Below are 26,480 nucleotides of genomic sequence, written 5' to 3' on the forward strand. Positions count from 1 at the left end.
CAGTTTGGGAGAAAACATTAAGCTAAAGAGGACCTGTCATGCCTCCTGACATGTCGGTTATAGTTAATACTTGTATTCCCCTTAAAATAATTCTGAAGCACCTTTTCTTGCATTGCACCTGTGATGGATGGTCCGTTTATTTATATTCTCTGTATTAAATTGGATTATGAATTATTGAGCAGGATGCCGGATCATGCAGAGAGGTCATTTCTATTCCATCTGCAATGACCTTCTCCCCCCCTTTTTCAGAAATGTATAATCTTTGAATGTTCTTTCTGTAACCTTGATAAGTTAGCAGTCCGGCTGAATGCCCAGACATAAAGTTATCACATTCCCACACTCCTCCATTTAGAGAACACGCTATTGTATTCTTTCCAGAGAATTTGCAGGTGTTAAGTCTAACTCAAGCATCTGATAAAAAATTATAATATTACATTTGAAATGTATTGTATGTCTGTGATTGGCTCACTATGACATGTCAGTTTTTCAAAAGTTTAGTTACCCTTTAATAATGCATGAAAGATATTATGAGTCTATAAATACTGATTTTATTAAAATCTCAATCCTTATTTTAGAAATATTATAGTTCCTGTATAACATTGTTACAAAAATAAATTAACAAAATCAGATGTAATATTTTACACATTACTATTAAATGGCTGCTCGTCTGTTTCGTGACACGAGGTTACAGCTGTGATTTCGGGTTATTACATTTAATCACTCCAGAAGACTGAAGATCAGAAATTTTTTTAGCACTAAAGCCGTATTCTGTGAGCACTTCATATGTATGTTCACCGATTAAAGGATCCCTGCTGGAAGAAGGCTCCGCAGGTGTTCTGGAGAGAAGCGGCGCAGGCCGTGGACTCACTTCCCCTTCATCATTAGAGAAGAAAGATCCTCGCTCTTTATTGTGTTCATGCAAGGTGACATTGTCAAAAGATAAGACCGGAGTCACACATGCATCCGTGCCATCAAAAATCTGACACCATTGTTCCTGCGTCTTCTCCAAAAACTTTTCAGTAAATCGCTTTTTCAATTCAGGCCAATCTGAAAAACTCATCTGATCGGGAAGTTCAGAGGAATTGAGATCAAGACCTAAGGAGTGGAAGATTATATGTTATTTATATCAGTTATGGGTATTATATTTGCTTATATAGAAGGTAAAAGACAGAACATGGCAATGTTTTTGAATGAGAACTAATGCAATTGATACAAACTATAAAAACACTATACAACTACAAAAAATGAAAAAAAAAAAAAAAAAAAATATATAAAAATCTGCTCTAAAACCTGCAGCAAAGTTCATACAGACAGTTTCATGTTTTTGGTGCAGTTTTTGTTACAATTGAAATCTATGGAAAACATCCTAAAAAAAAAAAAAAAAAAAAAAAAAGACACCATGCTCCAAAAAGGCCCCAAACAAAACACATTGGGGGAAGAGTCTGACCCGTGGGACCTCCACGATCAGTATAACGATGGAGTGCCATGGCCCCTTCATGGTTTATCCTAGGACAGCGACATACACACAAGTGTGGCTGTGCCTGGTACTGCAGGTCGGCCCTACTTAGCAGTACCCTCCCCGATTATACATTGATGGCCTATCTTAAGCATCAGAAAAACCTCTTTAAAGGGATTATCCAGGATTAGAATAACATGTCTGCTTTCTTTCAGAAACAGTGCCATACCTGTACACAGGGTGTGCCTGGTACTGCAGCTTAGCTCCATTGAAGTGAATGGAGCCAAGCTGCAATACCAGAAACAACCCATGAACAGGTGTGGTGCTGTTTTTGGAAGTAAGTAGCCATGCTTTTCTAATCCTACACAACCATTTTAACACCTTCTCACTGTTACTCTTATTTGTTTGCCCCTTGAAAGGATATAATAGGGATTGCTCCTTGATGCCATGTTGGCATATGCACATATACGTACATGGCCACTGTATGTAAGCAAACATGCTTAACCATGGTTGGTCCATGAGATTTCCTTTTGGGTACCTAATTGGATAGATATATTATAATTTATGTAAGTAGGGCCGCCATCATGGCAGTATAGTTGGTACTGCAGTCAGGGGCCTGGGCAAAAAGGTACAAGCTGCACGGTTACCCCCATAATGAGGCAGATAACTGAAACTGCATGGGTCCCAGTCCAATGAAACTCACAGGACCTGCCCACCTATGTGATCAGCCTCCATGACACAAAACTACCAGAAGGAAGAGAAGATGAGAAGTGACTCCTGGCTGCACTAGCAAGAGATCAACATAACCGGTCCCATAGAACTGGTAAGTAACTACTGGCACTTGCCAATGGTCGAAGACGGTAATGTTGCTTTTTACTTCCCTGTCCGTCACCTTCACGCTGCAGCTTCCTCTCCCCCCACTGAGGATTACAGAGCTCCCCACTAGACTTCTGACAGTTCTGTACCCTGACTCACTCCCTCTGCCACTGACGGGTCCAAATGGTGCTATTTCTGCCTTGGGTGCCAATCTCCTTGTTCTTTTTCCATATGGACTTTTAAACTGTGTGCCCCATTGGACAGATCTTAAGGATACGATTTCACTCTCATTCAAGGCTCCCAACATCTCCTTTTGGGCTCTGGTTCGGTACTTTTGGTAGGCCTGTACTGTCCAGATTGTGAGGGATGGCAGGAGGCTTTAAACATTTTTGGAGCCCTGACATTTTTGATGGCGGCCCTGTCTATAAGTTTTACGATGTGTAATTCCCCTTTAATAACAATTGGAACATACTGTGCAACACAGAAAATGCTGAAAACTCAAAAGTAACAAAAAAGTCTCTGTAAGGCTTCGTTCACATCTTCATCAGGGTTCCGTTCATGGGTTCCGTCTGAGCTTTCCGTCGGGGGAACCCATGAACGGTACACTAATTGAAACAAACAGAAACCATAGGTTTCCGTTTGCATCACCATTCATTTCAATGGTGATGGATCCGGTGCAAATGGTTTCCGTTTGTCACCGTTGTTTAAGGGTTCCGTAGTTTTGATGGAATCAATACTGGAATAAACGGAAACCATTTGGACCGGATCCATCACCATTGAAATCAATGGTGATGTAAACGGAAACCGTTTCAGTCAAGGATCAGTTCATGGGTTTACCTGACGGAAAGCTCTGACGGAACCCATGAACGGATCCCTGGCGCAGATGTGAATGAAGCCTTCGTCCCAAGTTATATCCGTACTATAAGATACTGTGATCCGACCTTGTCAGGATATAACACTACTGCTTATGGATGTGTTTCATGTGACTGCTGGGAGACAGTAAAACTCTTATCAGCGGACCAGACCCCATCCCCCCTCCTTCCTTTTATTTCAAGAACATTCTGCTCGACAAAGTCTATGTTTAATGCAGTTCAGAAGGAGGGCGCTAAGCATTCAGTTACAAGAAGAAAAGTCTAAAGACTCCTTAATGCAACGCTTAAGAAGAACAACAAAAAGGTACATGGTAATTCTTCCGTCTCAGCGGGTAAGCTGACACAAAGTAATCGAATATGCAATGTTCCCGTAAGATAACAATAAATCTATGTATTAACTTCCCACTAGCACCCAATTATTCCACGGATACATAAAATGGATTTATTGCTGCAAATCGAAAAATAATTATTAACACAATTGGATACCGGGCAGAAAATGACTCAGACTATAAATGCGGGTGGGGAGATCCAATCCGAAAATTTGTGATGTACCGCGGTTACTGTGAAATATAGGAAAATTACTGACAATTAAGTTAATTGAAGATAAGAGGAAAATAACCCTGCTCTACCCAAAATGAATCCTGTTCTCCATGCGGGTCACTTTAGGAGAAGGCTGTATGGTGCAGTAATATTAGTCCTGGCGGCTCAGTGGTTAGCCCCATTGTTTTGCACCATTGGGGTCATGTGTTTGATTATAACAAGGAACAACATTGTGGACCATTGGATTATTTGGATTCCAATGAAATTGACCCGGTGCCCCCAACAGCTGATGATATGTGGATATCATGTAGGCATCAGACTGGGGTTCCTTAGGCCCACCAGAGGAAATTATTTTGAGGACCACCCTCCATCTATATAGAACCAATACAGGAAGAGTTAATTTCTGATACAATTTTCATGATGAAATCACCCATTAAGGAAATTAGGTTCAACATGTAGTCGCCCACTGGTGTGACCAAAAACCACGCCAGGATGTGAATTTACTGCAAAGTTCAAAGTTGCGCCGATTTGTGGTGAAACCATATGGCCGTACTGATGGTTCTGATGAGCTAACGGGGGTCGGTGTTTTGCATAATGAATTTTCATTTGTGGCCTTTTTTTCTCCCCATTGGGGTTTTTCCAAAACACGTTTATGCTTTAGGTGTCGAGTTTTTCAGAAGCTTTTCACAATAACAAACGGTCATTTGGCTTCCAATGACATGGACCCTATGCCCCAATAGTTCATAATATGAAAATATCAAGTAAGCATCAGATTGGGGGCACCATGGGCCCACCAGAGGAGATTAAATAAGGGCCACCCTCAGAAGGGTAAGCAGTCCATTTACCCACTTGAATTGCCCTCCAGGTGGGTGCCAGCCCTTTATCCCAGGATCTGGAACTAGATCTAATGGAATGTGATTGACAGTAGTCCATATCCTGACAAACTACGCTGGATTCTCAACACTCCGGAATCATGCACATGGTAGAGCGCGGTGCATGGAGCCTATTTTGCCGGCAAACAGAGTCCCATAGCTCATCACGGCCTCCTGGCTGGGGTTACAAAGTGAAATTTGGTTGCCCAAACTTAATGTTTCCATATGGGGTTCAGACCGCCTTGCAAATATCGTAAAGAGTCAGACTCCAGTATGTCAATGTGGATTTTGTTGTGGAGTTAGCTTCAGATTTCCCCTTTACTTTTAAATATATGCAGATTTATGAAGACATGTGAGAATAAAATTTTGTAAAAATCCAAATCACTGGCATTGTGCTGTAGGTTAGTGCAGAATCCGCATCGAAAATCTGCCACGTCTGAACGGAATTAACCACAAATAGACACAAATCTTGGCACCGAACACAACATGAAGAGGTTAAAGCTGGAGACACCTGTGTCAACCGGTACATCTACATTAGCGTTGATTACCGATGTGAAAAGACACGGAACGCTCAAGTGTTTACCTACCTGATGACAATCATGCAGCGCAATTCTAAATTCCTGAAAAGAGCTGGCGGCTGATATTTCCCCTCCCCCACTTTGGTCGTTCCTTATCGAACTGGAGCTCTAGCTAAAAGCCAGCTAAAGTCATTTACTGTAACCTAGCTGACATTTTACACAGAGCTCCTTATCTTTTGTGCTCAGGAAAGATAAGACATTGTCATTTCATGTACTTGGTTTTCTTTGTAAAGCTTGCTGCAACTTTTAACTGGAGTTAGGAGAAATGGCGCAAATCTACATCTGTTCATAGCAAGCGTAAAATGATATTATGGAAAATAAGCCAAAGGAGGCACGTGCCCTTTAAGATATTTTGCACCAATTTCTCCATCTACCAACTCCACTTTAACTGACGTAAAGTACGCCATTGTTAGTAAATGTAGGCTCAAAGGGGTTTTCCAATAATCATTATTTATCACCTATCCACAGGATAAGTGATAAATATCTGATCGGTGGGTGTCCGACCACTGGAACCCCCACCAATCACGAGAACGGGCTTACCGTGCCATTCCCGGGAGCCCCATTGGAATGAAGCCGTAGTGCGCATGCTCGGCCACCGCTCCATTCATTTCTAAGGGGCTGCTGAAGAAAGCGCTCGGCGGCCCCATAGAAATGAATAGAGCGGCACTCGAGCATGCGCACTAGTGCTTTGTTCCTATGAGGCTCCTAACGGGAAGGTAAGTCTGTGCCCGTGACCGGTGGGGGTCCCAGTGGGCGGACCTCCACCGATCAGATATTTATATATCGCCCCTTATTTATTTTAATAAGGATTATGAGAAAAACCCTTTAATGATCTCTTCATAAGTAATCTCATGGCTTCCCGGAGCCATGACAGCATTGCAGAATAAGTTTTCCCAAACAATGCTGATGGACCCCATTGATTGGGGAGAAGGACCAAAACGGCCTCCATTGAAGGTCTAAAGTGCAATATTGCCGTCATTCTGGCCGAAGGTATTTGGATGCCATCACTACCAGTTTTAGATTAGTGGGTGGAGATATGCAAATTACTTCATTTCACACCTGAGGTCAACTATGTATCCAAAATTGCTGGTTTATAGCATAGATAGGGCCTTATACTAGGGTTGCTCTTTCTGAGCTTGGTGGTTTAAGTGGCTTGTGAACTAAGTGGAGTTCTAAAACCGGATTGTGTTGCTGTACTTCTGTATTGTGTTGCTGTATTTCTGTGTTTGTGAATCTGTTTTGATTGCTAGCAAATAGAAGATAGCAAAAACTCACACAATTTTAAAAAAAAAATTTGTAAATTTTTTTTTTTTCCCTTGCAGATTCGTTCCAGCTGAACAGCTGACGAGGGGGAAGGGGTTAACTGGACACAGGTGGTATAAATTAGTCAGCAGACCTCATTTTGAGCTTGCTCTTTCTGAGCTTGGTGGTTTAAGTGGCTTGTGAACTAAGTGGAGTTCTAAAACCGGAGTTGAAAAGAGGAGTTGAAGCCCCAGTAAGTACTCTTCTTTTTCTTTGACAATTGTTCGCTGTTTTGGTGTAACTTGGATAATGGATAGCAAGATTGGAGGTTTTCTTCAGTGCACAGTTTGTCATATGTATACACGACTGGAGCCGGAGTTCCAGGGTGAATATCTCTGTGGCAGATGTGAGCATGTTGTTCACCTGGAAGCTCGTATTAGAGATCTGGAGGAGCAGAATGCAACACTGAGGAGGATAGACAATTTTGAGCGGAGCTTGCTGCTCACAGAGCATGCAGTTAGTGGGTTAGAACTGGAGGGTGAAGACATGGGTGAGCAGGATCAGGTAAGTAGCTGGGTTAATGTAGTTAGGGGCAGTAGAAAGGGGTCAAAGACAAGGAAGGCCGATCCGGTTTCTGGCATTCCAAGCAAAATTGCCAGGTTGGGTGATGATGCGAGGGTGTCAGTCTCAGAAAAGGCAGCCCTAGTGGATACTGATCTCCCTAACAGCCGGGAGAACAGCCCAGCTAGTAGTCGGCGGGATGGTAATGCAGGCAAGCCAAGACAATTGATAGTTGTAGGGGATTCTATAATCAGGAAGACGGATAGAATAATTTGTCGCCAAGACCGCCTCAACCGAATGGTTTGCTGTCTCCCTGGTGCCAGGGTTCGGCATGTGGTGGAACGGGTGGACAAATTGCTGGGAGGGGCTGGTGATGATCCAGCTGTCGTGGTCCATGTCGGTACCAACGACAGAATAAATGGTAGGTGGAGGAGCCTTAAGAATAATTTTAAAGAACTAGGCTACAAGCTGAAGGGAAGGACCTCCAAGGTTGTATTCTCAGGAATACTGCCTGTGCCATGCGCATCACAGGAAAGACAGCGGGAGCTTAGGGAGTTAAATGCATGGCTGAAGTCTTGGTGTAGAGGAGAAGGATTTGGGTTCCTAGAGCACTGGGCTGACTTTTCATTGGGGTACAAACTGTATTCTGCAGATGATTTGCACCTAAATGGAAGGGGGTCCGCTGTGCTGGGGGAGAGAATTCTAGCTGGGGTGGCGGAGTATTTAAACTAGGGCTGAGGAGGGAGGTCAATGTAGAAAAAAAAGGGGTAGCCAGGTTAGAGAGGGGTCAGACTATATTGGTGGGGGGAGAAACAGAATGTGGGGAGAGGACTAGACAACAAGATAAGGAGATCCTTTCGTTGCAAAACATCAGTGTAAATAAAAAGGACCGATTAATGTCAAATCACATTTCTGATAATAAAAGTGAAAAACTGACAGGCAAGTTAAAGTGTATGTTCACAAATGCCAGAAGTCTAGCAAGCAAAATGGGGGAGCTGGAGGCCTTGATACTGGAAGAAAATATAGATATAGTTGGTGTTGCTGAAACATGGCTGGACTCTTCACATGACTGGGCTGTAAATCTACAGGGTTTTACACTTTTTCGTAAAGACAGGACAAATAGGAAAGGTGGTGGTGTATGTCTGTATGTGAGAAGTGATATGAAGGCGAGTGTGAAAGAGACAATAGTGGGTGAAGACTGTGAGGAGGTTGAAACCTTGTGGGTGGAACTAGAAAGGGAGGTAAACACTGAAAAAATTACTTTTGGTGTAATCTATAGACCCCCCAATATAACTGAAGAGATGGAAGGTCAGATATATAAACAGATGGAGCGGGCTGCACAGGCGGGTACTGTAGTGATAATGGGAGATTTTAATTTCCGGGATATTAATTGGTGTCATGGTTCGGCTTCAACTGCAAAGGGGAGACATTTCCTCAACCTGTTGCAGGAAAATTTTATGGGCCAGTTTGTGGAAGACCCGACTAGAGGTGAAGCTCTGTTGGATCTGGTCATTTCTAATAATGCAGATCTTGTTGGGAATGTCAATGTTCGTGAAAACCTCGGTAACAGTGATCATAATATAGTTACATTTTACCTATACTGTAAAAAACAAACGCAGGCTGGGAGGGCAAAAACATTTAATTTTAAGAAAGCCAATTTCCCCAGGATGAGGGCTGCAATTCAGGATATAGACTGGGAAGAACTAATGTCAAATAATGGAACAAATGATAAATGGGAGATTTTCAAATCTACTTTGAGTTATTATAGTGCAAAATTTATTCCTACAGGTAATAAGTATAAACGACTCAAATTAAACCCCACATGGCTTACACCTTCTGTGAAAGGGGCAATACATGACAAAAAAAGGGCATTTAAAAAATACAAATCTGAGGGTACAGCTGTAGCCTTTGTAAAATATAAAGAGCTTAATAAAATCTGTAAAAATGTAATAAAATTAGCAAAAATACAAAATGAAAGGCAGGTGGCCAAGGATAGTAAAACAAATCCTAAAAAATTCTTCAAGCATATAAATGCAAAAAAGCCAAGGTCTGAACATGTAGGACCCCTAGATAATGGTAATGGGGAGTTGATCACAGGGGATCAAGAGAAGGCAGAGTTACTAAATGGGTTCTTTAGCTCTGTATATACAACAGAAGAAAGAGCAGCTGATGTAGCCGGTGCCAGTGCTGTTAATATATCAGTTGATATACTGAATTGGATGAATGTAGAGATGGTCCAAACTAAATTAAATAAAATAAATGTGCACAAGGCTCCGGGACCAGATGGGTTACACCCTAGAATTCTTAAAGAGCTTAGTTCAGTTATTTCTGTCCCCCTTTTCATAATATTCAGAGAATCTCTAGTGACTGGTATAGTGCCAAGGGACTGGCGCAGGGCAAATGTGGTGCCTATTTTCAAAAAGGGCTCTAGGTCTTCCCCGGGTAATTATAGACCAGTAAGCTTAACATCCATCGTGGGGAAAATGTTTGAGGGGCTATTGAGGGACTATATACAGGATTATGTGACAATAAATAGCATTATAAGTGACAGCCAGCACGGTTTTACTAAGGACAGAAGTTGTCAAACTAACCTAATCTGTTTTTATGAAGAGGTGAGCAGAAGTCTAGACAGAGGGGCCGCTGTGGATTTAGTGTTTTTAGACTTTGCAAAGGCATTTGACACTGTCCCCCATAGACGCCTAATGGGTAAATTAAGGACTATAGGTTTAGAAAATATAGTTTGTAATTGGATTGAGAATTGGCTCAAGGACCGTATCCAGAGGGTTGTGGTCAATGATTCCTTCTCTGAATGGTCCCCGGTTATAAGTGGTGTACCCCAGGGTTCAGTGCTGGGACCACTATTATTCAACTTATTTATTAATGATATAGAGGAAGGGATTAATAGCACTATTTCTATTTTTGCAGATGACACCAAGCTATGTAATATAGTTCAGACTATGGAAGATGTTCATGAATTACAGGCAGATTTAAACAAACTAAGTGTTTGGGCGTCCACTTGGCAAATGAAGTTTAATGTAGATAAATGTAAAGTTATGCATCTTGGTACCAACAACCTGCATGCATCATATGTCCTAGGGGGCGCTACACTGGCGGATTCACTTGTTGAGAAGGATCTGGGTGTACTTGTAAATCATAAACTCAATAACAGCATGCAGTGTCAATCAGCTGCTTCAAAGGCCAGCAGGATATTGTCGTGTATTAAAAGAGGCATGGACTCGCGGGACAGGGATGTAATATTGCCACTTTACAAAGCATTAGTGAGGCCTCATCTAGAATATGCAGTTCAGTTCTGGGCTCCAGTTCATAGAAAGGATGCCCTGGAGTTGGAAAAAATACAAAGAAGAGCAACGAAGCTAATAAGGGGCATGGAGAATTTAAGTTATGAGGAAAGATTGAAAGAATTAAACCTATTTAGCCTTGAAAAAAGAAGACTAAGGGGGGACATGATTAACTTATATAAATATATTAATGGCACATACAAAAAATATGGTGAAATCCTGTTCCTTGTAAAACCCCCTCAAAAAACAAGGGGGCACTCCCTCCGTCTGGAGAAAAAAAGGTTCAAGCTGCAGAGGCGACAAGGCTTCTTTACAGTGAGAACTGTGAATTTATGGAATAGCCTACCGCAGGAGCTGGTCACAGCAGGGACAGTAGATGGCTTTAAAAAAGGGTTAGATAATTTCCTAGAACAAAAAAATATTAGCTCCTATGTGTAGAAATTTTTCCTTCCCTTTTCCCTTCCCTTGGTTGAACTTGATGGACATGTGTCTTTTTTCAGCCGTACTAACTATGTAACTATGTAACTATGTAACTAATACTTACAGAGGCATTTATCTAAATTTACATGTAGGGGTTCCAGGCCTATTAGACCTCATTACTACAAGACCTGGAAATCATTATAGATTAGATTAGGAAGGGGAGTGAAGTCGGGTGAGAGGACGAAAACCATTAAATGAATGAATGAAGTACAGCAATGCCTAGAAGGAGAGACATAAAATGTGCGAGTAGATAGGGCCAGTGGTGTCACTAGCCCCAGATTTTTTGCCTGGTGCCCCAAATCTACGGGCGGTGGGTATCACAGTGAACTGTATCTTAGAACGTGGATACGGTTGAATGCTGCAGCAGGGCAGGAGAATCTATGGCTCCGTGTCCCGTCCTTTACCCCCATAAGCCACTGAACACTTTAGGCCTGTAGCCTATGAGAGGGCATATCAACGGGCAGAAGGTGTGATGACGTCATCACGCTGGCCCGCACGCAGTTCAGGTGGCTGCCTGGAAGAGGCCTGTAGTCTGCACTGCACTGCTGAAGGCGACGTGGAACAGGAATTAAATGAGTAATATTTTATTTTATTCCCTCTGTGGTACACTTACATTTTGGGGCACTATAGGGGAGCATTATTACTATTAGTGTCAATATGAGGGGCACTATTACTAGGGGGTACTATCCGTGTGGTACTAGTATTTTTAGGGGGAGTCTGTGTGGCACTAATATTTCTGCAGTACAGTATTTTGGGGCACGGGGAAGCACAGAATGCACAGTATTAGGGGTAGCAGCATTATGACACCAGTATGGGGAGTTCGTGCTGAGAAGGTGTTGCGGATGATGGAAAAGTGAGGTACCTGAGATGCCTGAAAATAAAAGTCTGCGAAGGCGGGTCGCGGATAGAAATAGCCCTAATAGCTTTCGCACCATTCCCCCTATGGTCCTGACCAAGTAGATCTCAAGACCCCCTCAAGTTACAACAGTAGATTTCCATCTCTCTAAGGCTACATTCAGACGAGCGTGGGCAAACTCGAACGTGAAAAACTATTGTTTTTCACGTCCGAGGTGCACCCGTGCGGGACGAGTTATCATGGATCCCCCATAGACTAGAGTCTTTGGAGGGATGCGTGAAAATGCAGGAAAATAGGACATGTCCTATCTTCCACGGGCCCTTCACACGCTCCGTTGAAACAACGGCCATGTGAACGGCTCCATTGAAATACTTGAATCCGTGTAACGGCTTTTGTTTTAACGGCCATCACGCGGACGAGTTACACGCTCATCTGAATGAGCCCTAAGGCTGTCTCCCGCTGGACTAGAGCATAAGTACTATTGTACAAAAACAAAGCCTGTCCAGATGTCCTTTTGGGGTATATAAAGATCAGAGAGGGGAGCTCCTCGCTCAGGGCCCACTCTATGGGTAAGAGCATAGAACCGCTAAGTATGAGCAGCTCCCACTCAGGAGGAGCCAGATTTCTTTTCTCTCACAGAAGCCGCTGGACATGAGCAATGTATGGACTGAATCCTGGTGCACATAGGTCTGCAAAGGAACTGCATACAAAAAACGGTAAGATATTTTGAATCAACACTATTTGAAAACCTGCTTCATTTTTTTATTCTAGCTACATTGACATCAAACAATTGGAGTCACACTACTGATAAGTGGTATTTGCTTTACCATGCTTGACCACAAGGGGTGCTGTTCATAAAAACAAATAAGCACCATAAAGCTTTTCTCCAGGCATATGCTGAAAATGATATCTCTCATTGTCGAAAATTAATAACTTACCCGTCAAAAGTTCCTTATAGAATTGAGGCTCAATTGCACCCACAGCCATGTACTTTCCATCTGCGGTCACGTATGTGTCATAGAACGGCGCTCCACCATCCAGTAAATTCTCACCACGAGGTCTGCTCCACAATCCCAATTTCTGCGATTTCCATAAAAATGAGCCCAGATATGCAGCACCTTCTACCTACAGAAGGGATATGCTAAAGTTAATGGCAGTGCAGAACAGATCATATCCTTATTTTAGACAAAGGATCTCCCCTGATATCTACATACGTAGAACTGTGGACCATAGCATTTTTAGGGGATCCGCTAACTATTTTTCATCTACAGGAACAGCCAAACTGTCTCCTGAAATCTTATAGGAAGAACAAGAATCAGTCAGGTTCCATTTGTATTCAAGAGGAAAAGATCAGCACTCCTTGTGGAATTTGGAAAATAAATCTTCTTTATTTATTTAGATAGCCAGCAGAAGGCTGAACAGCTTAAAGTGGACACAATACATAAAACGTCCGTCCTCTCTGACGCGTTTCTAGCTCACAAGAGCCATTACTCATAGATAGGGGAGGGAGGTTCAATTTGTACCCATCTGATCGCTTTTTGTCCCAAAGATAAGTGTTGCCATATGTGTCTAGTAGCCACCTATCTCCGTCAATCGACTCGCCCTCTTACATTTTAATGGTTCAATGATATTAGCTGACAAGAACACATTCGACAAAACCCTACACTTTTGCAGTGGAAAAACAAGGTATCCCCATCTGTACCGCCTGAACGTACTCTACAAGGTCACGCCTTGGCATAGGTCGGGCACATTCGGCGTATACGTCGTGAGCTTTGCCATTGTGAACATACCCTGAGCTAGTAGCAAATTAGCCATAAAGCAGGACACTGACTTGGAAGGGCGGCATGTGGAGAGGCATCCTGAGGCTACATCCCCCAATATCCTGTAATCAGTGTTGGCAAGAAGGGCGCACCTAGTTCCTCCATGTTTACAAATATGCAGGTTAAGACCTGAACACTCCTCTGATACACAGTACCAGCCCTACATCCATGTGACCCAGACAATCTGATTATATGTGTAGAATAATACGGTCTATATCTGAACTGATGAGAGCTCTGTACAATCATCTGTCCACACGTGTGTCCTCCCTCGCTCTTTATGTTAATACAAAGGTCATGTTAATCGTCTGTCTCATGATAAACCCAAGAATGAAAACAACAACAACTCACATACGCAGGACTGAAGAAATAAGGACAGGTGGGTGACAAAATGGCACAGCCCAGTGGGCAAACTTTTGTGGTGCCAGGAAGGGTTGTCCGTTCCCTTACCCCACATAAAAGCAGAGGACAGAAGCCTCATCCATCCCAGAAGGCATCTGAAATCGGGAAGACTAGCTGTGGGCCCTGGTTATTGTATTCTGCAGAATGTGGTACTTCAGGTTGCCTAGTAACTACTGGACTTCCTGTCTGGGTGACTACTATTTCAGGAAGTGGTCACAGAAAGCTCAGTTTTAGGACTGATCACTACCAGAATTTGCCCATATAGTTGAGACCTAAAGATCCAAAGATTTTCTCACCATTAGATTTTCCTCTACCTCCCCATGTCTTTGCGGTAACTTACTAAAGACATTGATGGCATGTCGCTAGGATAAGTCATGATTGTCCGAATAGTGTGGGTTCTACTAGTGTGACAGCTAGAAAATAATTGTGCCACTTCAGCTTTTGTTGAGGGCCGCAGCGGCAAATCTGCAATAAATGTCTCATGAACACAACTTTTTTTTAAAAAAAATAATAATGATCCAGGGGATCTTTCAGTGATCAGCTGTTATCATTCATGGGGGAGTAGACACCTGGCTATACATTTCCCCTGAAGAGCTGAAGCATAGCTTTACATGGCAGCCATTCAAAGAATGACTCTCCAAGTAACGCATGAACCGGACCGGTCTGACAGAGTGGGAGCTGCTCTTACAAAGCGGCTCTCCATTCAAGCTCATAGAGGGTGGTCCCAAGAGGGGGACCCCACTATGAAGTCCATATGTCCTAATATGGTTATCTTTTTGAGAAGGGGTTGTCTGCGATTCAATAAGTGTCTATTTTTTTCAAGAAACAGCGCCACTCTTGTGTATGGGTTGTATCTGGTATTGTAGTTCAAGTGAATTGGGTTGAACTGCAATACCTCACAGAGCCCATGATCAAGAGTGATGCGGTTTCCAGGTGAAAAAAAAAAGAAGAGGTAATTTTTTTTTTTTCACAGCGATCTCTTGAAAAAGAAATATCCACATGTTGATCATAACAAAGAGTAATTTTCTAGGATTTTATACGGATGGGCCACCAAGGTATGATCAATGGGGGTCCAACCAATCAGCAGAACGAAGGAGAGCCATGGACCAGTCACTGCAGTTTCTAACACAGCGCTGCCCACATTAGTGTGGTTGTGTCTGGTACTGCAGCTCAGCATCACTCAGCCCTGTTAACTGGAATGGGACAAGGGGCTTTTCTGAATGGGCTTTTTTTTTTTTAGCCTGACGAGATGTGGATAGTCAGAGAAACAAATAAAATACTAAGTGAAGAAGGTCTACGGTCATACATGGCCCATTATGTAACTAATTGGAAGATTGAGTAAATCGTGTCAACTTCCTAATGAGCAGTAACAATGTGGGATGTATTAATGAGCACGCTTCCTCTGTAATCTGAGAAACAGAATAAATTAACACACCTCTTACTGGCAGATCGATCTCAGATTCCAGCGTTGTCTGCTTGCCGGGGACGACAAGAATTCGATTTGTTCTAAACAATTGCTGATCGATAATAGTTCTAAATAGAGAACCAATAGACTTTCTAGTGTAAACGCTGGCGACTGTCAGTCCACAGTCTAGTGTAAACGCTGGCGACTGTCAGTCCACAGTCTAGTGTAAACGCTGGCGACAGTCAGTCCACAGTCTAGTGCAAACGCTGGCGACTGTCAGTCCACAGTCTAGTGCAAACGCTGGCGACTGTCAGTCCACAGTCTAGTGTAAACGCTGGCGACAGTCAGTCCACAGTCTAGTGCAAACGCTGCTGCTGTGAATACTGCCGCCGGTCAGTCCACAGTCTAGTGCGAATACTGCCGCCGGTCCGTCCACAGTCTAGTGCGAATACTGCCGCCGGTCAGTCCACAGTCTAGTGTAAACGCTGCCAGTGAGTCCACAATCTAGTGTAAACGCTGCCGCCGAACATTCCACCGTCTTGTGTAAATGCAGCGCCTATCAGTTAAATTTGGTGTAAACGCTGCCGTGGGTCAGTCCACAGTCTATTCTTTATTTCACATGTAATAATGTTGATTTATAATTTATCAACCAAAAAATATAATTTATTTACTTAAATGTTTTGACCGGAGACAAAAAGTGCCCGAATGTTGTTTTTTTTTAAAATCTGCAGTCCTGTACAACCCTGAATATGAATGTACACCCTAAAACACGCTATAGTTTTTAAGCTAAATAAGTCCATAAGTCTGAGCTGATTTATTTCATAATATATCTTTATATCGGTCAGGGCTCCAAATTTGAGATACAGAACTCCAAATGCCCTGCATAGACCTAGAGTTGAATGATAAAATTCTGGCTTCCTGTAGCCACCACTAGGGGGAGATTAACGTATACTATTAATCATTGCACTGAATAATGTAACAGAATACATTAAAGAGGCTCTGTCACCAGATTTTGCAACCCCTATCTGCTATTGCAGCAGATCGGCGCTGCAATCTAGATTACAGTAACGTTTTTATTTTTAAAAAACGAGCATTTTTGGCCAAGTTATGACCATTTTTTTAGTTATGCAAATGAGGCTTGCAAAAGTCCAAGTGGGTGTGCTTAAAGTAAAAGTCCAAGTGGGCGTGTATTATGTGCGTACATCGGGGCGTTTTTAATACTTTTACTAGCTGGGCGTTCTGACGAGAAGTATCATCCACTTCTCTTCAGAACGCCCAGCTTCTGGCAGTGCAGATCTGTGACGTCACTCACAGGTCCTGCATCGTGTCGGACATATCGGCACCAGAGGCTACAGTTGATTCTGCAGCAGCATCGGCGTTAGCAGGTAAGTCGATGTAGCTACTTACCTGCAAACGCCGATGCTGCTGCAGAATCATCTGTAGCCTCTGGTGCCGATGTGTCCTCGCTCGTCTGACACGATGCAGGACCTGTGAGTGACGACACAGCGTGATCTCTCGAGAACACGGCTGTGTCTGCACTGCCAGAAGCTGGGCGTTCTGAAGAGAAGTGGATGATACTTCTCATCAGGACGGCCAGCTAGTAAAAGTATTAAAAACGCCCCGATGTACGCACATAATACACGCCCAGTTGGACTTTTACTTTAAACACGCCCACTTGGACTTTTGCAAGCCTCATTTGCATAACTACAAAAATGGTCATAACGTGGCCAAAAATGCTCGTTTTTTTAAAATAAAAACGTTACTGTAATCTACATTGCAGCGCCGATCTGCTGCAATAGCAGATAGGGGTTGCAAAATCTGGTGACAGAGCCTCTTTAAGATCCTAGGCTCCCTCTAGTGGTGACATGTTTATATAAATCTATCACTTTAAAGTGGATAATTAGCAAGTAGCAGTAATGTCACTTGCTAATGATCTTTAAAGAACGTTTGTATTTTCATGATCCGACATTTGTGTACAGATGTAGCAGAGCTAAATACTCTTAGAAACGGCATGCTTCACGCATTGTGATACCACTTCAGTTATTGCTGTAGCTTTACCCGCAGTCCTATGTAGAACAACATGATACATCATGAAAAAAACAAGTGCACAGAGCTCCACTACATGACAACCACAGATCTGCTACACCTGCCCGATTTTATTTTTCAGCGTAAAGGTGACAAGTCTAGAGTTTCTGTAATGAATAATCAACTCCAAAACCACATAACAAACCATTGCGTCTGCTTCACGTAAATATTACTCATTCGCAGAATCTGAACTTTACCTTAATCCTCATCACCAACAGCGAACGTCTCCGTAACAGGATGAAAATGCGAGCAGTCTACGGAGAGATCCAGCGACAAACACCGCTACTGAGGGATCTAATGAATTAACCGTTTAATGTCCTGACAACAAGCATGAGAGACTATGGAATATGTTATTGACCACGATAGGAGCGGTAGTCCCTGGAGACGTCTCGTGGCAGGATTAGCCACTCTGTTACTGATTTTAAGGAATTTTTCTTTTGCAAATCTCAGTCCGGTGTGTGACGATTAGTGCGGTCTGGTTGTACAAGAAGTATTCTAAAAACGCAGCGGTCTCCTTTAAGAGCGGCACTGCACGCAACTACGTTATAATCCCCGTGCAAGAACCAATATCCCAACATCTCGTCTCTCAGAGCAGCTGAATGGAAAATAGTCAAGATTACTGTATACGGCCGGTCAAGTCAATTTAGATGTTGCTGGACATACAGATGTAGCAGAGCTACTATTTCCTATTTCCCTCTCCTATCTAGAGTCCTTTGAAAAACCACACATAACACCTTGTGATATACAGAATGAATAATTCAAGCTGACAAACTCAGCACTGCTACATCTGTAACGGTATACTTAATGTATGTTTTGCGATAATGCAGGGAATCTTGATAGGTGAATTTTGGGTGCTCTTTTAGTAAATAATGTGGCACAATAGCGAATTGTATTGTATAGTGCATACAGATGTAGCAGAGCTGAATCTGTGTTTTACCTTTTGGAGCTTTATGAATTTTGAGAATGTTTCATATTAGGATGATGCAAGACGTGTTCCTGCAATTATATGTAGAACCACAAATAACTAATCAGAATATTATAATGAGCGAAGTAGAATGACAAAACCAGCTCTGCTACACCTGTAACTTCACAACTCCTGCAGTAGCTATGTATATAGTAATGATCAGCAAATGCAAGTTCTATTACTTGCATACACACTGTGCCGGTCTACAACTCTGCACCCTCCTGGGCGAATAATATTGAACATTGATTTACTGTTTTGCATGGATCATACATATATAGCAGAGCTGAATTTGTCATTGACCCCTTTGGAGTTGCATTGTTTGTGCATCAAGATAAAGCTTCTGATTGGGATAATGTAGATTTACATGTAGTCTTATGTACAACCAACTGTGATATCAAAAGGAGTTGAGCAATACAACAAACTCAGCTCTGCTACATCTACATTGTACATCTGTAAGTAAATAACTGTATATGTTGTGATTTACAACGTTATATTTTTAGATATTCTCTCCGCTAAGCTCATAAGGCGTACTACTACCATTCTAGAAATAATGTCTTTGCTGCAACATTAAACAATTAGTACAATGCGCTGGGGGGGGAGGTGGCTGTAACTACAGTCGCTACAGAGCCCAGGGGACCCACTTATGTGTAGGAATGACGCCACTCATTTGAAGCAACCACATACCGATAAAATTTTAAAAAATATATTTATTTTTGCCTACACTTGGCACAAGGCGGAACTCCTTACATATAGATTCATACAGCTACCGTAGTATTGAGTTCTATGGGAACTGTATAAAACCCTTTGCCGTGAGCTCCCCCTTGTGGTGGCTGGTGGCAGCCAGAATTGCATCATTAACTATTTGGCTGTGTGAAGGAAAGCAGGGGATTTGGAGCTTTGTATCCGTAAAATAGGGTTTCAAACCCTATAAAGATCAATTAAGAAATTAATCATAACAGAATTTTGGAAATATTTAGATGAAGTAAAATGTTATGACAAACAGTTTAACCCTTTACTGCCCTAAACCACCACATATAATAAATACCATTACTCCTGGTACCATCCTTAACCCTGTGGGATATTCGTTTTTAACCTCTAACTCCCCCCAGACCTCCAAGGGTTGTACAAGGGGATGTCCAAGATTAGAAAAATACAAAATAACAAAAAAATTTGCTAAATTTAGCTGTGTCCCCTATGAACATTCCTAAATTTGTAAACCCCTCTTTCCATTGGTTGCTGCTAAAGATAAAGTAGTTATGCTGCTGTTCCCCTTACTACAGTTTCCTGACTACGCTATGGGCCCTATGATTTCAAGTTACGCCCCGGGGGGAGGGCATACTTACCATACTTGAATCAATCACCTGCCCTTGCCCCGATCTTGTACGTTCAAACAGAGACATGGCAATACCCAGTGCACAGATGTAACTTCCCCCGGCAAAGTCAGCAAGGAGGTTTAGAGGAAAAGTTGGACTCTCATGTTTTTTTCCAAGTTTTGACAGCAAACCTGAAATAATAGCAAGAAAGTCCATTGTAGGTTGTACAAAAGCTTTCAACTTACCGTTAGAGTATGGTTTCGACATTTTAGCAGCTAATGGCTAAACAGGAGTCCGCTGTCAGGCGGTACATTGTCATGTGACAACTAAGCTCCACCCAGGGTAGCAAAGATCTTAAAAGTGGCAGCTGAAAAAGATGAAACCCAATCAAAGTATAAAAGGAGGATAAGTTCACACGTCGCGGCGTGAAAACCAGCCCTAAGGATTTATACATTTTAACGTTACGATATTGATAATATGAAGAAAGGTTCCTTTATCCCCTCCCCTGGACCCTGTATAGGGAGAGAGATGACAGTAATAGGCTGTGATTTTTCTTCCTGCTCTCACTTGCTGCTCCCCTCTCCCTCCCCTACACAGACACAGAACCAGGAAATGAACTCCCTGACTAAAACCTCGATCCTAAATATTACAGACATACCTGAGATGGAGACATAATTAATGTCATGGCCTGCTGACTTTGCATATTTCCCGGACTGCCCAAATCCAGTCAGCCTCGCATATATGAGTTTTGGATTTTCCTTTAGTATAATCTCAGGACCGAGGCCCAGACCCTCCATCACACCTGTGAATAAGAGCACAGCCATATATTCATTCCGATTATTATCTAGTTCCGGCACCTTTACTATAATCTACGTCATATGATATTAACCCCTATCTACACTGTGTGACCTATCCCATATTGATACTGATACTTTATTTTTATTGCTCCAAGGCATCCAAAATAAAAAAAATGAAGCAACTTTGTAAATAGTCTTGATTAAAAACCATCCTACCATTTTGTGTCAACAGTTCCTATGCCGACCTATGTGTCTCCATGGTTACAGACTACAAACAAACCCTGTGTAGTCATACCCTGCAGCCAAACTACCTTCAACCTGTCTCCTACTTCTTACTTACCTATCGAGTGCAAAGAGTTTCATAGGAGCTGTAAATCCAAAATGGTAGATTTTTGCAAAGTTGCTTAATTTTTCCATTTTAGAGGCATTGGAGCAATAAAAAATAAAATTGGTATACATAGCCTTTACATTTTTCCCTCTTGTTTTGCTTGTTTATATCCTGAAGTTAGAAAATTTATTGCACTATACTCGCCTGTTTAGTATTATCTAAGCTAGAGGGATCTTAAACAAGTCTGTGTAACAATAGAGAGTCAGTCTGTTGTATAGCAGACAGTTTCCATATAAAGTTCAGTACATGTAGCCATATATAGTGATTTCTGCCCTAGCAGTGGATGGAACAGTGGTTACAAGGAAAACTTACCTCATGTACCCTGCAGAACGAAGAAAATTGAGAGGGCTGCAGGAAGAGTAGTCTCGAAACACCACAATAAGTGTCAATGATCAATACAATCATCAATTGACCAATGGTAATAATCCATCAGTAGGAGTCACATAATTTTGCAAGTCTATAGAGTCTTCATGAGGACAACCCCTTTTACCACAGACTCTTAACACCAGAGATCACCTGTAATCACCAGGTAAGCCCAGTCTTCGCACATTTCCCCTGAAGTATTAATGCATGCATGAACACCCTGGGTCCGCCAGAGAAGGAGCCACTCTAGAAGGACTGGCACTCCCTTCTGGACCATAGAGAGGGGACTCAAGTGGGAGACACCCATCTATGACGTCCATGTGCCCCAATAGGGCACAGGGAAAGCAGTTGTCTACATGAGACAACCCCTTTAATGGATGGTCCACTTTTTGTTAGAGCCATAATCGGATCACAGGGTGTTCTGCCGCTGAGACCCCCATCGTAATCTGTGCGGAATCTAGCAAGAGTTCACTTTTCCTACAGCGCCGCCACAGTAATAATGAAGCATTACACCGTGAACATTTAAATCAAAGGAGTGTATTTGTAACACATGCATATGTCAGGTCTTCCAGAGCAAGGCACTCTTTTTTTGTAGCTGCTCTCTGCTCTGGCTAATAGATGGGCGCCCTGAACAGAGGAATATAAAAATCGGTTTTCTAAACCAGACACCCCCTTTAATTAAGATACTTGTATCTGCCATTGCCAGAAACTTACCGTGTCGGAAAGGTTCAATGAGGACATCGGACTGTTGACATAACGTCTTCAGGACTCCAATCCCCTCCGTGGTTTTCAGATTTACAGCTATAGATTTTTTACCCCGTGCCATAGAGTCACTTGTATAGTTAGTATTGGCTTTATCCACCCGGATAACTTTGGCGCCAAAGTCAGCAAGTATCATTCCACAGAAGGGGGCAGGGGCCAGTCCCGCCAGTTCCAGTACTCGGACTCCAGTCAAAGCCATTACTTCTCTGCCAACATAAATAATAAAACAATTAGCCCTGCGCTTTCTATGGAACCAATCGAGCAATGAATGTCTACCCGGCTATATCAGACACAATCCTATGCGACACCAGTTATAATTAAAACTGGAAAGATTGTGCCCCACCACTATGAAATTACCATGAGAAAGGTTAATAGCAGAGATAACGTTTACAGCAATGTTATTACAAAAGCCGAATGAATCAAACACTGAACTCATCATCCAGCGCAGTGAATTCTTGCCGTTATATCGAGAAATTGGCGCCACCATCTACCTGAACCACACAATACCCACTATTTAATAGTCACTTATTCTTACTTGGTTTGTGAGACTTTTCTATTTTTTATTTTTTTTGGTTCAATGCATCCAACATAAAAAAAATAAAGCAACTTGGCAAACTCTCCTCTTATTTGGTGTATACAGCTCCTCTGCAGACCTATGCGTCTCCATGGTTACAGACAACAAACACAAACTGTGTAGTCTGATCCTGCAGTCATAGTCCCTTCCATCCGTCCCCTATTTTTTTATTAACCTACCAAATGTAAAGGTCTGCAAAGGAGCTGTAAACACAAAATTGGGTGCGGTTTTGAATAAGGTTCTGAATTCTCAAATTTGCTTCATTTCAGAGGCATTGCAGCAATAAAAATACAACATTGATTTGCAGGGTGGACATAATGCTGAACAGTCTCCCCTCCTGACACCCCTAAAATGCGCACATAACTAGCATACAACTAAGGGTATGTGCACACACACTAATTACGTCCGTAATTGACGGACGTATTTCGGCCGCAAGTAGTGGACCGAACTTAGTGCAGGGAGCCGGGCTCCTAGCATCATACATATGTACGATGCTAGGAGTCCCTGCCTCTCCGTGGAACTACTGTCCCGTACTGAAAACATGATTACAGTACGGGACAGTTGTCCTGCAGAGAGGCAGGGACTCCTAGCATCGTATATAAGTATGATGCTAGGAGCCCGGCTCCCTGTTCGGTCCGGGACTTGCGGCCGAAATACGTCCGTCAATTACGGACGTAAATAGTGTGTGTGCACATACCCTTACAATGTTTAATGCTGCTCCACTGTTTCCCCCTTGTCTTGCTTGTTTACATCCTAAAGCTACATACATATTACTCTCCTGCTAAAACAAGTCGGTGTGACAGGGATAGGCAGTCTGTAGTATAGCAGACAGTTTCCAGATACAAAATGGTAGGAAATTTCTGCGTGTAGATACCTATGCAGACCAATATGTCTCCATGGCAACAGTCTACTAACCCTGTGTAGTCTGAACCTGCAGTCACACTCCCTTCCATCTGTACGATACTTACATTGGGTAGATTAGGCACATTATCAATATTTACTTCCCTTTTCCCGTCCCTTGGTTGAACTTGATGGACATGTGTCTTTTTTCAGCCGTACTAACTATGTAACTATGTATTTCAATCGAATGGCCATCCATGAAATAGATGAACAGACCGGGTCTGCCAAAGCAAAAGTTGCTTCTTATAAGCGGTTTTTTTCACTCTTGCTCACAGATGGGGTCCTGAGAGAGACCCCATGTCCATATGCTCTATTAGAAGGGCTCTACAGATAAGGCCCCATGTGATTACTTTATTATCGTCCGGTACCTTTCTGCTCCGTATCTGGCAGACAGGTTCCAAAACAATAAATTAAGACCTTTGCACAGATTTGTAGGATATTCAAGGGCACGCCATCAATGGTTACGTAGTCGACTGCGCTATTGATTCCGTCGGAAAACTGGAAACCAGCCGGAATGGTGACGAACAGAAACCATTAGCGATGTTTCCGTCACCATTGAGATCAATGGTGACTGAAACGGAAGCTGTGCTGTCACTTTCCGTTGCGGGGTTCACCCGACGGAAACCTCCGACGGAACCCAAGGAACGGAAATGAACGGTGATGTGAACAGACCCTTAGAGAAACCTACAGACTAAAAAAAAATTATCAACTTGAGCACAGAATGGTAGAGTAAAAAAATATAAACTTTATTACAGATAGACACAACAGAATAAAAAGAGGAGTCACACAATGAGAAGGCGTCAAACTATGCAAAACCAATGGAAGCACGGATGTCAGGCACGCACATGCATCAATACAGACACGTGTAAATTGGAGTCCAGGAGGGACAACCAAACTGCATAAACAAGTACAGCAAGGTAGTTACTATTAATGGCAATAATAATCAAGTATAAAATGCTGAGAGATGCAGGAGCGCCGCCTATAGCCTCATACTAACAAGCCGTGTGTGCAAAGTATAACAGCCGAGACCTGTGTAGCCCCTCAACTGAAGGGCAACGTACCATCAGATCAAAGAGCATGTGCTGCAAATATCTATTGAAAAATAGAGTACATACCTGAGGTCGTGGTCCTGCACAGAGAGGACGCCAACACCCCACGCGCATTTCTGCAAATGCCTTCGTCTGGGGGCTCCTCTATATACATGTATACTATATATCAGTACACAGGACCAGTACAGTATCTGTACTATATATACACACTGCAGAGCTCCTCAATATACATGTATACTATACATCAGTACACAGGACCTGTACTATATATACACTGCAGAGCTCCTCTATATACATGTATACTATATATCAGTACACAGGACCTGAGCAGTATCTGTACTAGATATACACTGCAGAGCTCCTCTATATACAGGTATACTATATATCAGTACACAGCATCTGTACTAGATATACACACACTGCAGAGCTCCTATATATATATATATATATATACACACACACACACACGTATAATATCAGTACACAGCACCTGTACACACACACACTGCAGAGCTCCTATATATACACACACATGTATACTACATATCAGTACACAGGACCTGTACTATATATACACACTGCAGAGCTCCTCTATATACATGTATACTACATATCAGTACACAGCACCTGTACAGTATCTGTACTATATATACACTGCAGAGCTCCTCTATATACATGTATACTATATATCAGTACACAGGACCTGAGCAGTATCTGTACTAGATATACACACACAGCAGAGCTCCTCTATATACACACACATGTATAAGATCAGTACACAGCACCTGTACACACGTACACACACACACACACACACACACACACTGCAGAGCTCCTATATATATATATATATATACACACACACATGTATGCTACATATCAGTACACAGGACCTGTACTATATATACACTGCAGAGCTCCTCTATATACATGTATACTACATATCAGTACACAGCACCTGTACAGTATCTGTACTATATATACACACTGCAGAGCTCCTCAATATACATGTATACTATATATCAGTACACAGGACCTGAGCAGTATCTGTACTAGATATACACACTGCAGAGCTCCTCAATATACATGTATACTATATATCAGTACACAGGACCAGTACTATATATACACTGCAGAGCTCCTATATATACACATGTATACTATATATCAGCACACAGGACCCTGTGTACAGCAGGATTAGCTGTATCTATACGTTAACCTCCCACATATGCATGTGTCCTATATATCAGCAGTATATACACCCCAGTATACAGCAGGTACCTGCACTCTGTACACTGCTCTTCTTCTTGCAGACTTCTCAGTGCAGACACTTCCTGCTGTATCTCCCCTCCCCCAGGAAGCACTCCCTCTGCACAGTCAGGACAGGCTGAGCGCTCCTGTATAGGGTCATAGTGCAGGGAAGCTGTTGTCACCCCTGTATGTGTGAGATAATGGGACCAGCACTGACACACGATAAAGAGCCGGCTACAATGCAGAAAATGGATAAACATTAACATGGTTCACACTTAATACATATATTACATGGAAGAAGTCTTAGCATAGTACACCATATATAAAGTTATATATAGTATACTATACTGCAGCACTGATTCAATATACTATATATTACATAGAAGTCTATATACATACCTCCGAACTTTCAAGTATTACAAAGAGGGACAACCGATGCAGCACGCGTGGCGCGTCATAGCAATTTTTTTTCTTTTAAGCCAGGCCTCTTATCCCACCCAATCCACGGCCAAACACACCCAGTTCAGCCCACACAGTATCATGCTCCCATAGTGCCTCCCACACAGTATAATGCCAAATAGCTGCCCCAACGCAGTATAATACCAAATAGCTGCCACCATACAGTATACTGCCCTATAGATGCACCCATACAGTTTAAAGGCAACACAGATGCCCCCATGCAGTATAATGCCCAAACAAATTCCCCCATACAGCATAATGCCCCCGTCCAGTATAATGCCCCCTTAGCTGCCCCTAGTGCCAGTGCCCTTGTAGATAGTGACACAGTGCCAATGTAGATACTGCCCATGTACATAGCGCTACAGTGTCCCCTGTAGAT

General features: G+C 42.5%; 1 protein-coding gene across 2 annotated transcripts; it reads right to left on the reverse strand.

The window, feature by feature from the left end:
• Window positions 1-525: 525 nt before the first annotated feature.
• Window positions 526-26,064, reverse strand: AMACR (alpha-methylacyl-CoA racemase). 2 transcript variants are annotated; one of them, XM_075841735.1, is made up of 6 exons: window positions 26,042-26,064; window positions 21,821-22,074; window positions 20,217-20,360; window positions 19,589-19,749; window positions 12,511-12,697; window positions 526-1,095 (listed from the first exon to the last, which is right to left on the reverse strand). In XM_075841735.1, exons 2-6 carry the CDS (start codon window positions 22,065-22,067, stop codon window positions 686-688), a joined length of 1,149 nt encoding a protein of 382 aa, XP_075697850.1. In that variant the 5' UTR covers window positions 22,068-22,074; window positions 26,042-26,064; the 3' UTR covers window positions 526-685. The 2 variants fall into 2 exon arrangements, with proteins under 2 accessions (XP_075697850.1, XP_075697842.1); XM_075841727.1 differs by lacking the exon at window positions 26,042-26,064 and adding an exon at window positions 25,673-25,752.
• Window positions 26,065-26,480: the final 416 nt, after the last annotated feature.

This window comes from Rhinoderma darwinii, chromosome 1 (genome assembly GCF_050947455.1).
Source record: "Rhinoderma darwinii isolate aRhiDar2 chromosome 1, aRhiDar2.hap1, whole genome shotgun sequence".
Taxonomy (NCBI): domain Eukaryota; kingdom Metazoa; phylum Chordata; class Amphibia; order Anura; family Rhinodermatidae; genus Rhinoderma; species Rhinoderma darwinii.

What these genes read in the sequence shown, in the direction of transcription:
- AMACR (XM_075841735.1), bottom strand. Translation starts at nt 22,067, where the DNA reads ATGGCTTTGACTGGAGTCCGAGTACTGGAACTGGCGGGACTGGCCCCT. An exon ending in TAATTATGTCTCCATCTCAG is followed by an intron (nt 19,750 to 20,216) that starts GTATGTCTGTAA and finishes CTATTATTTCAG; the next exon opens with GTTTGCTGTCAAAACTTGGA. An exon ending in AGGTGATTGATTCAAGTATG is followed by an intron (nt 12,698 to 19,588) that starts GTAAGTATGCCC and finishes TCCCTTCTGTAG; the next exon opens with GTAGAAGGTGCTGCATATCT.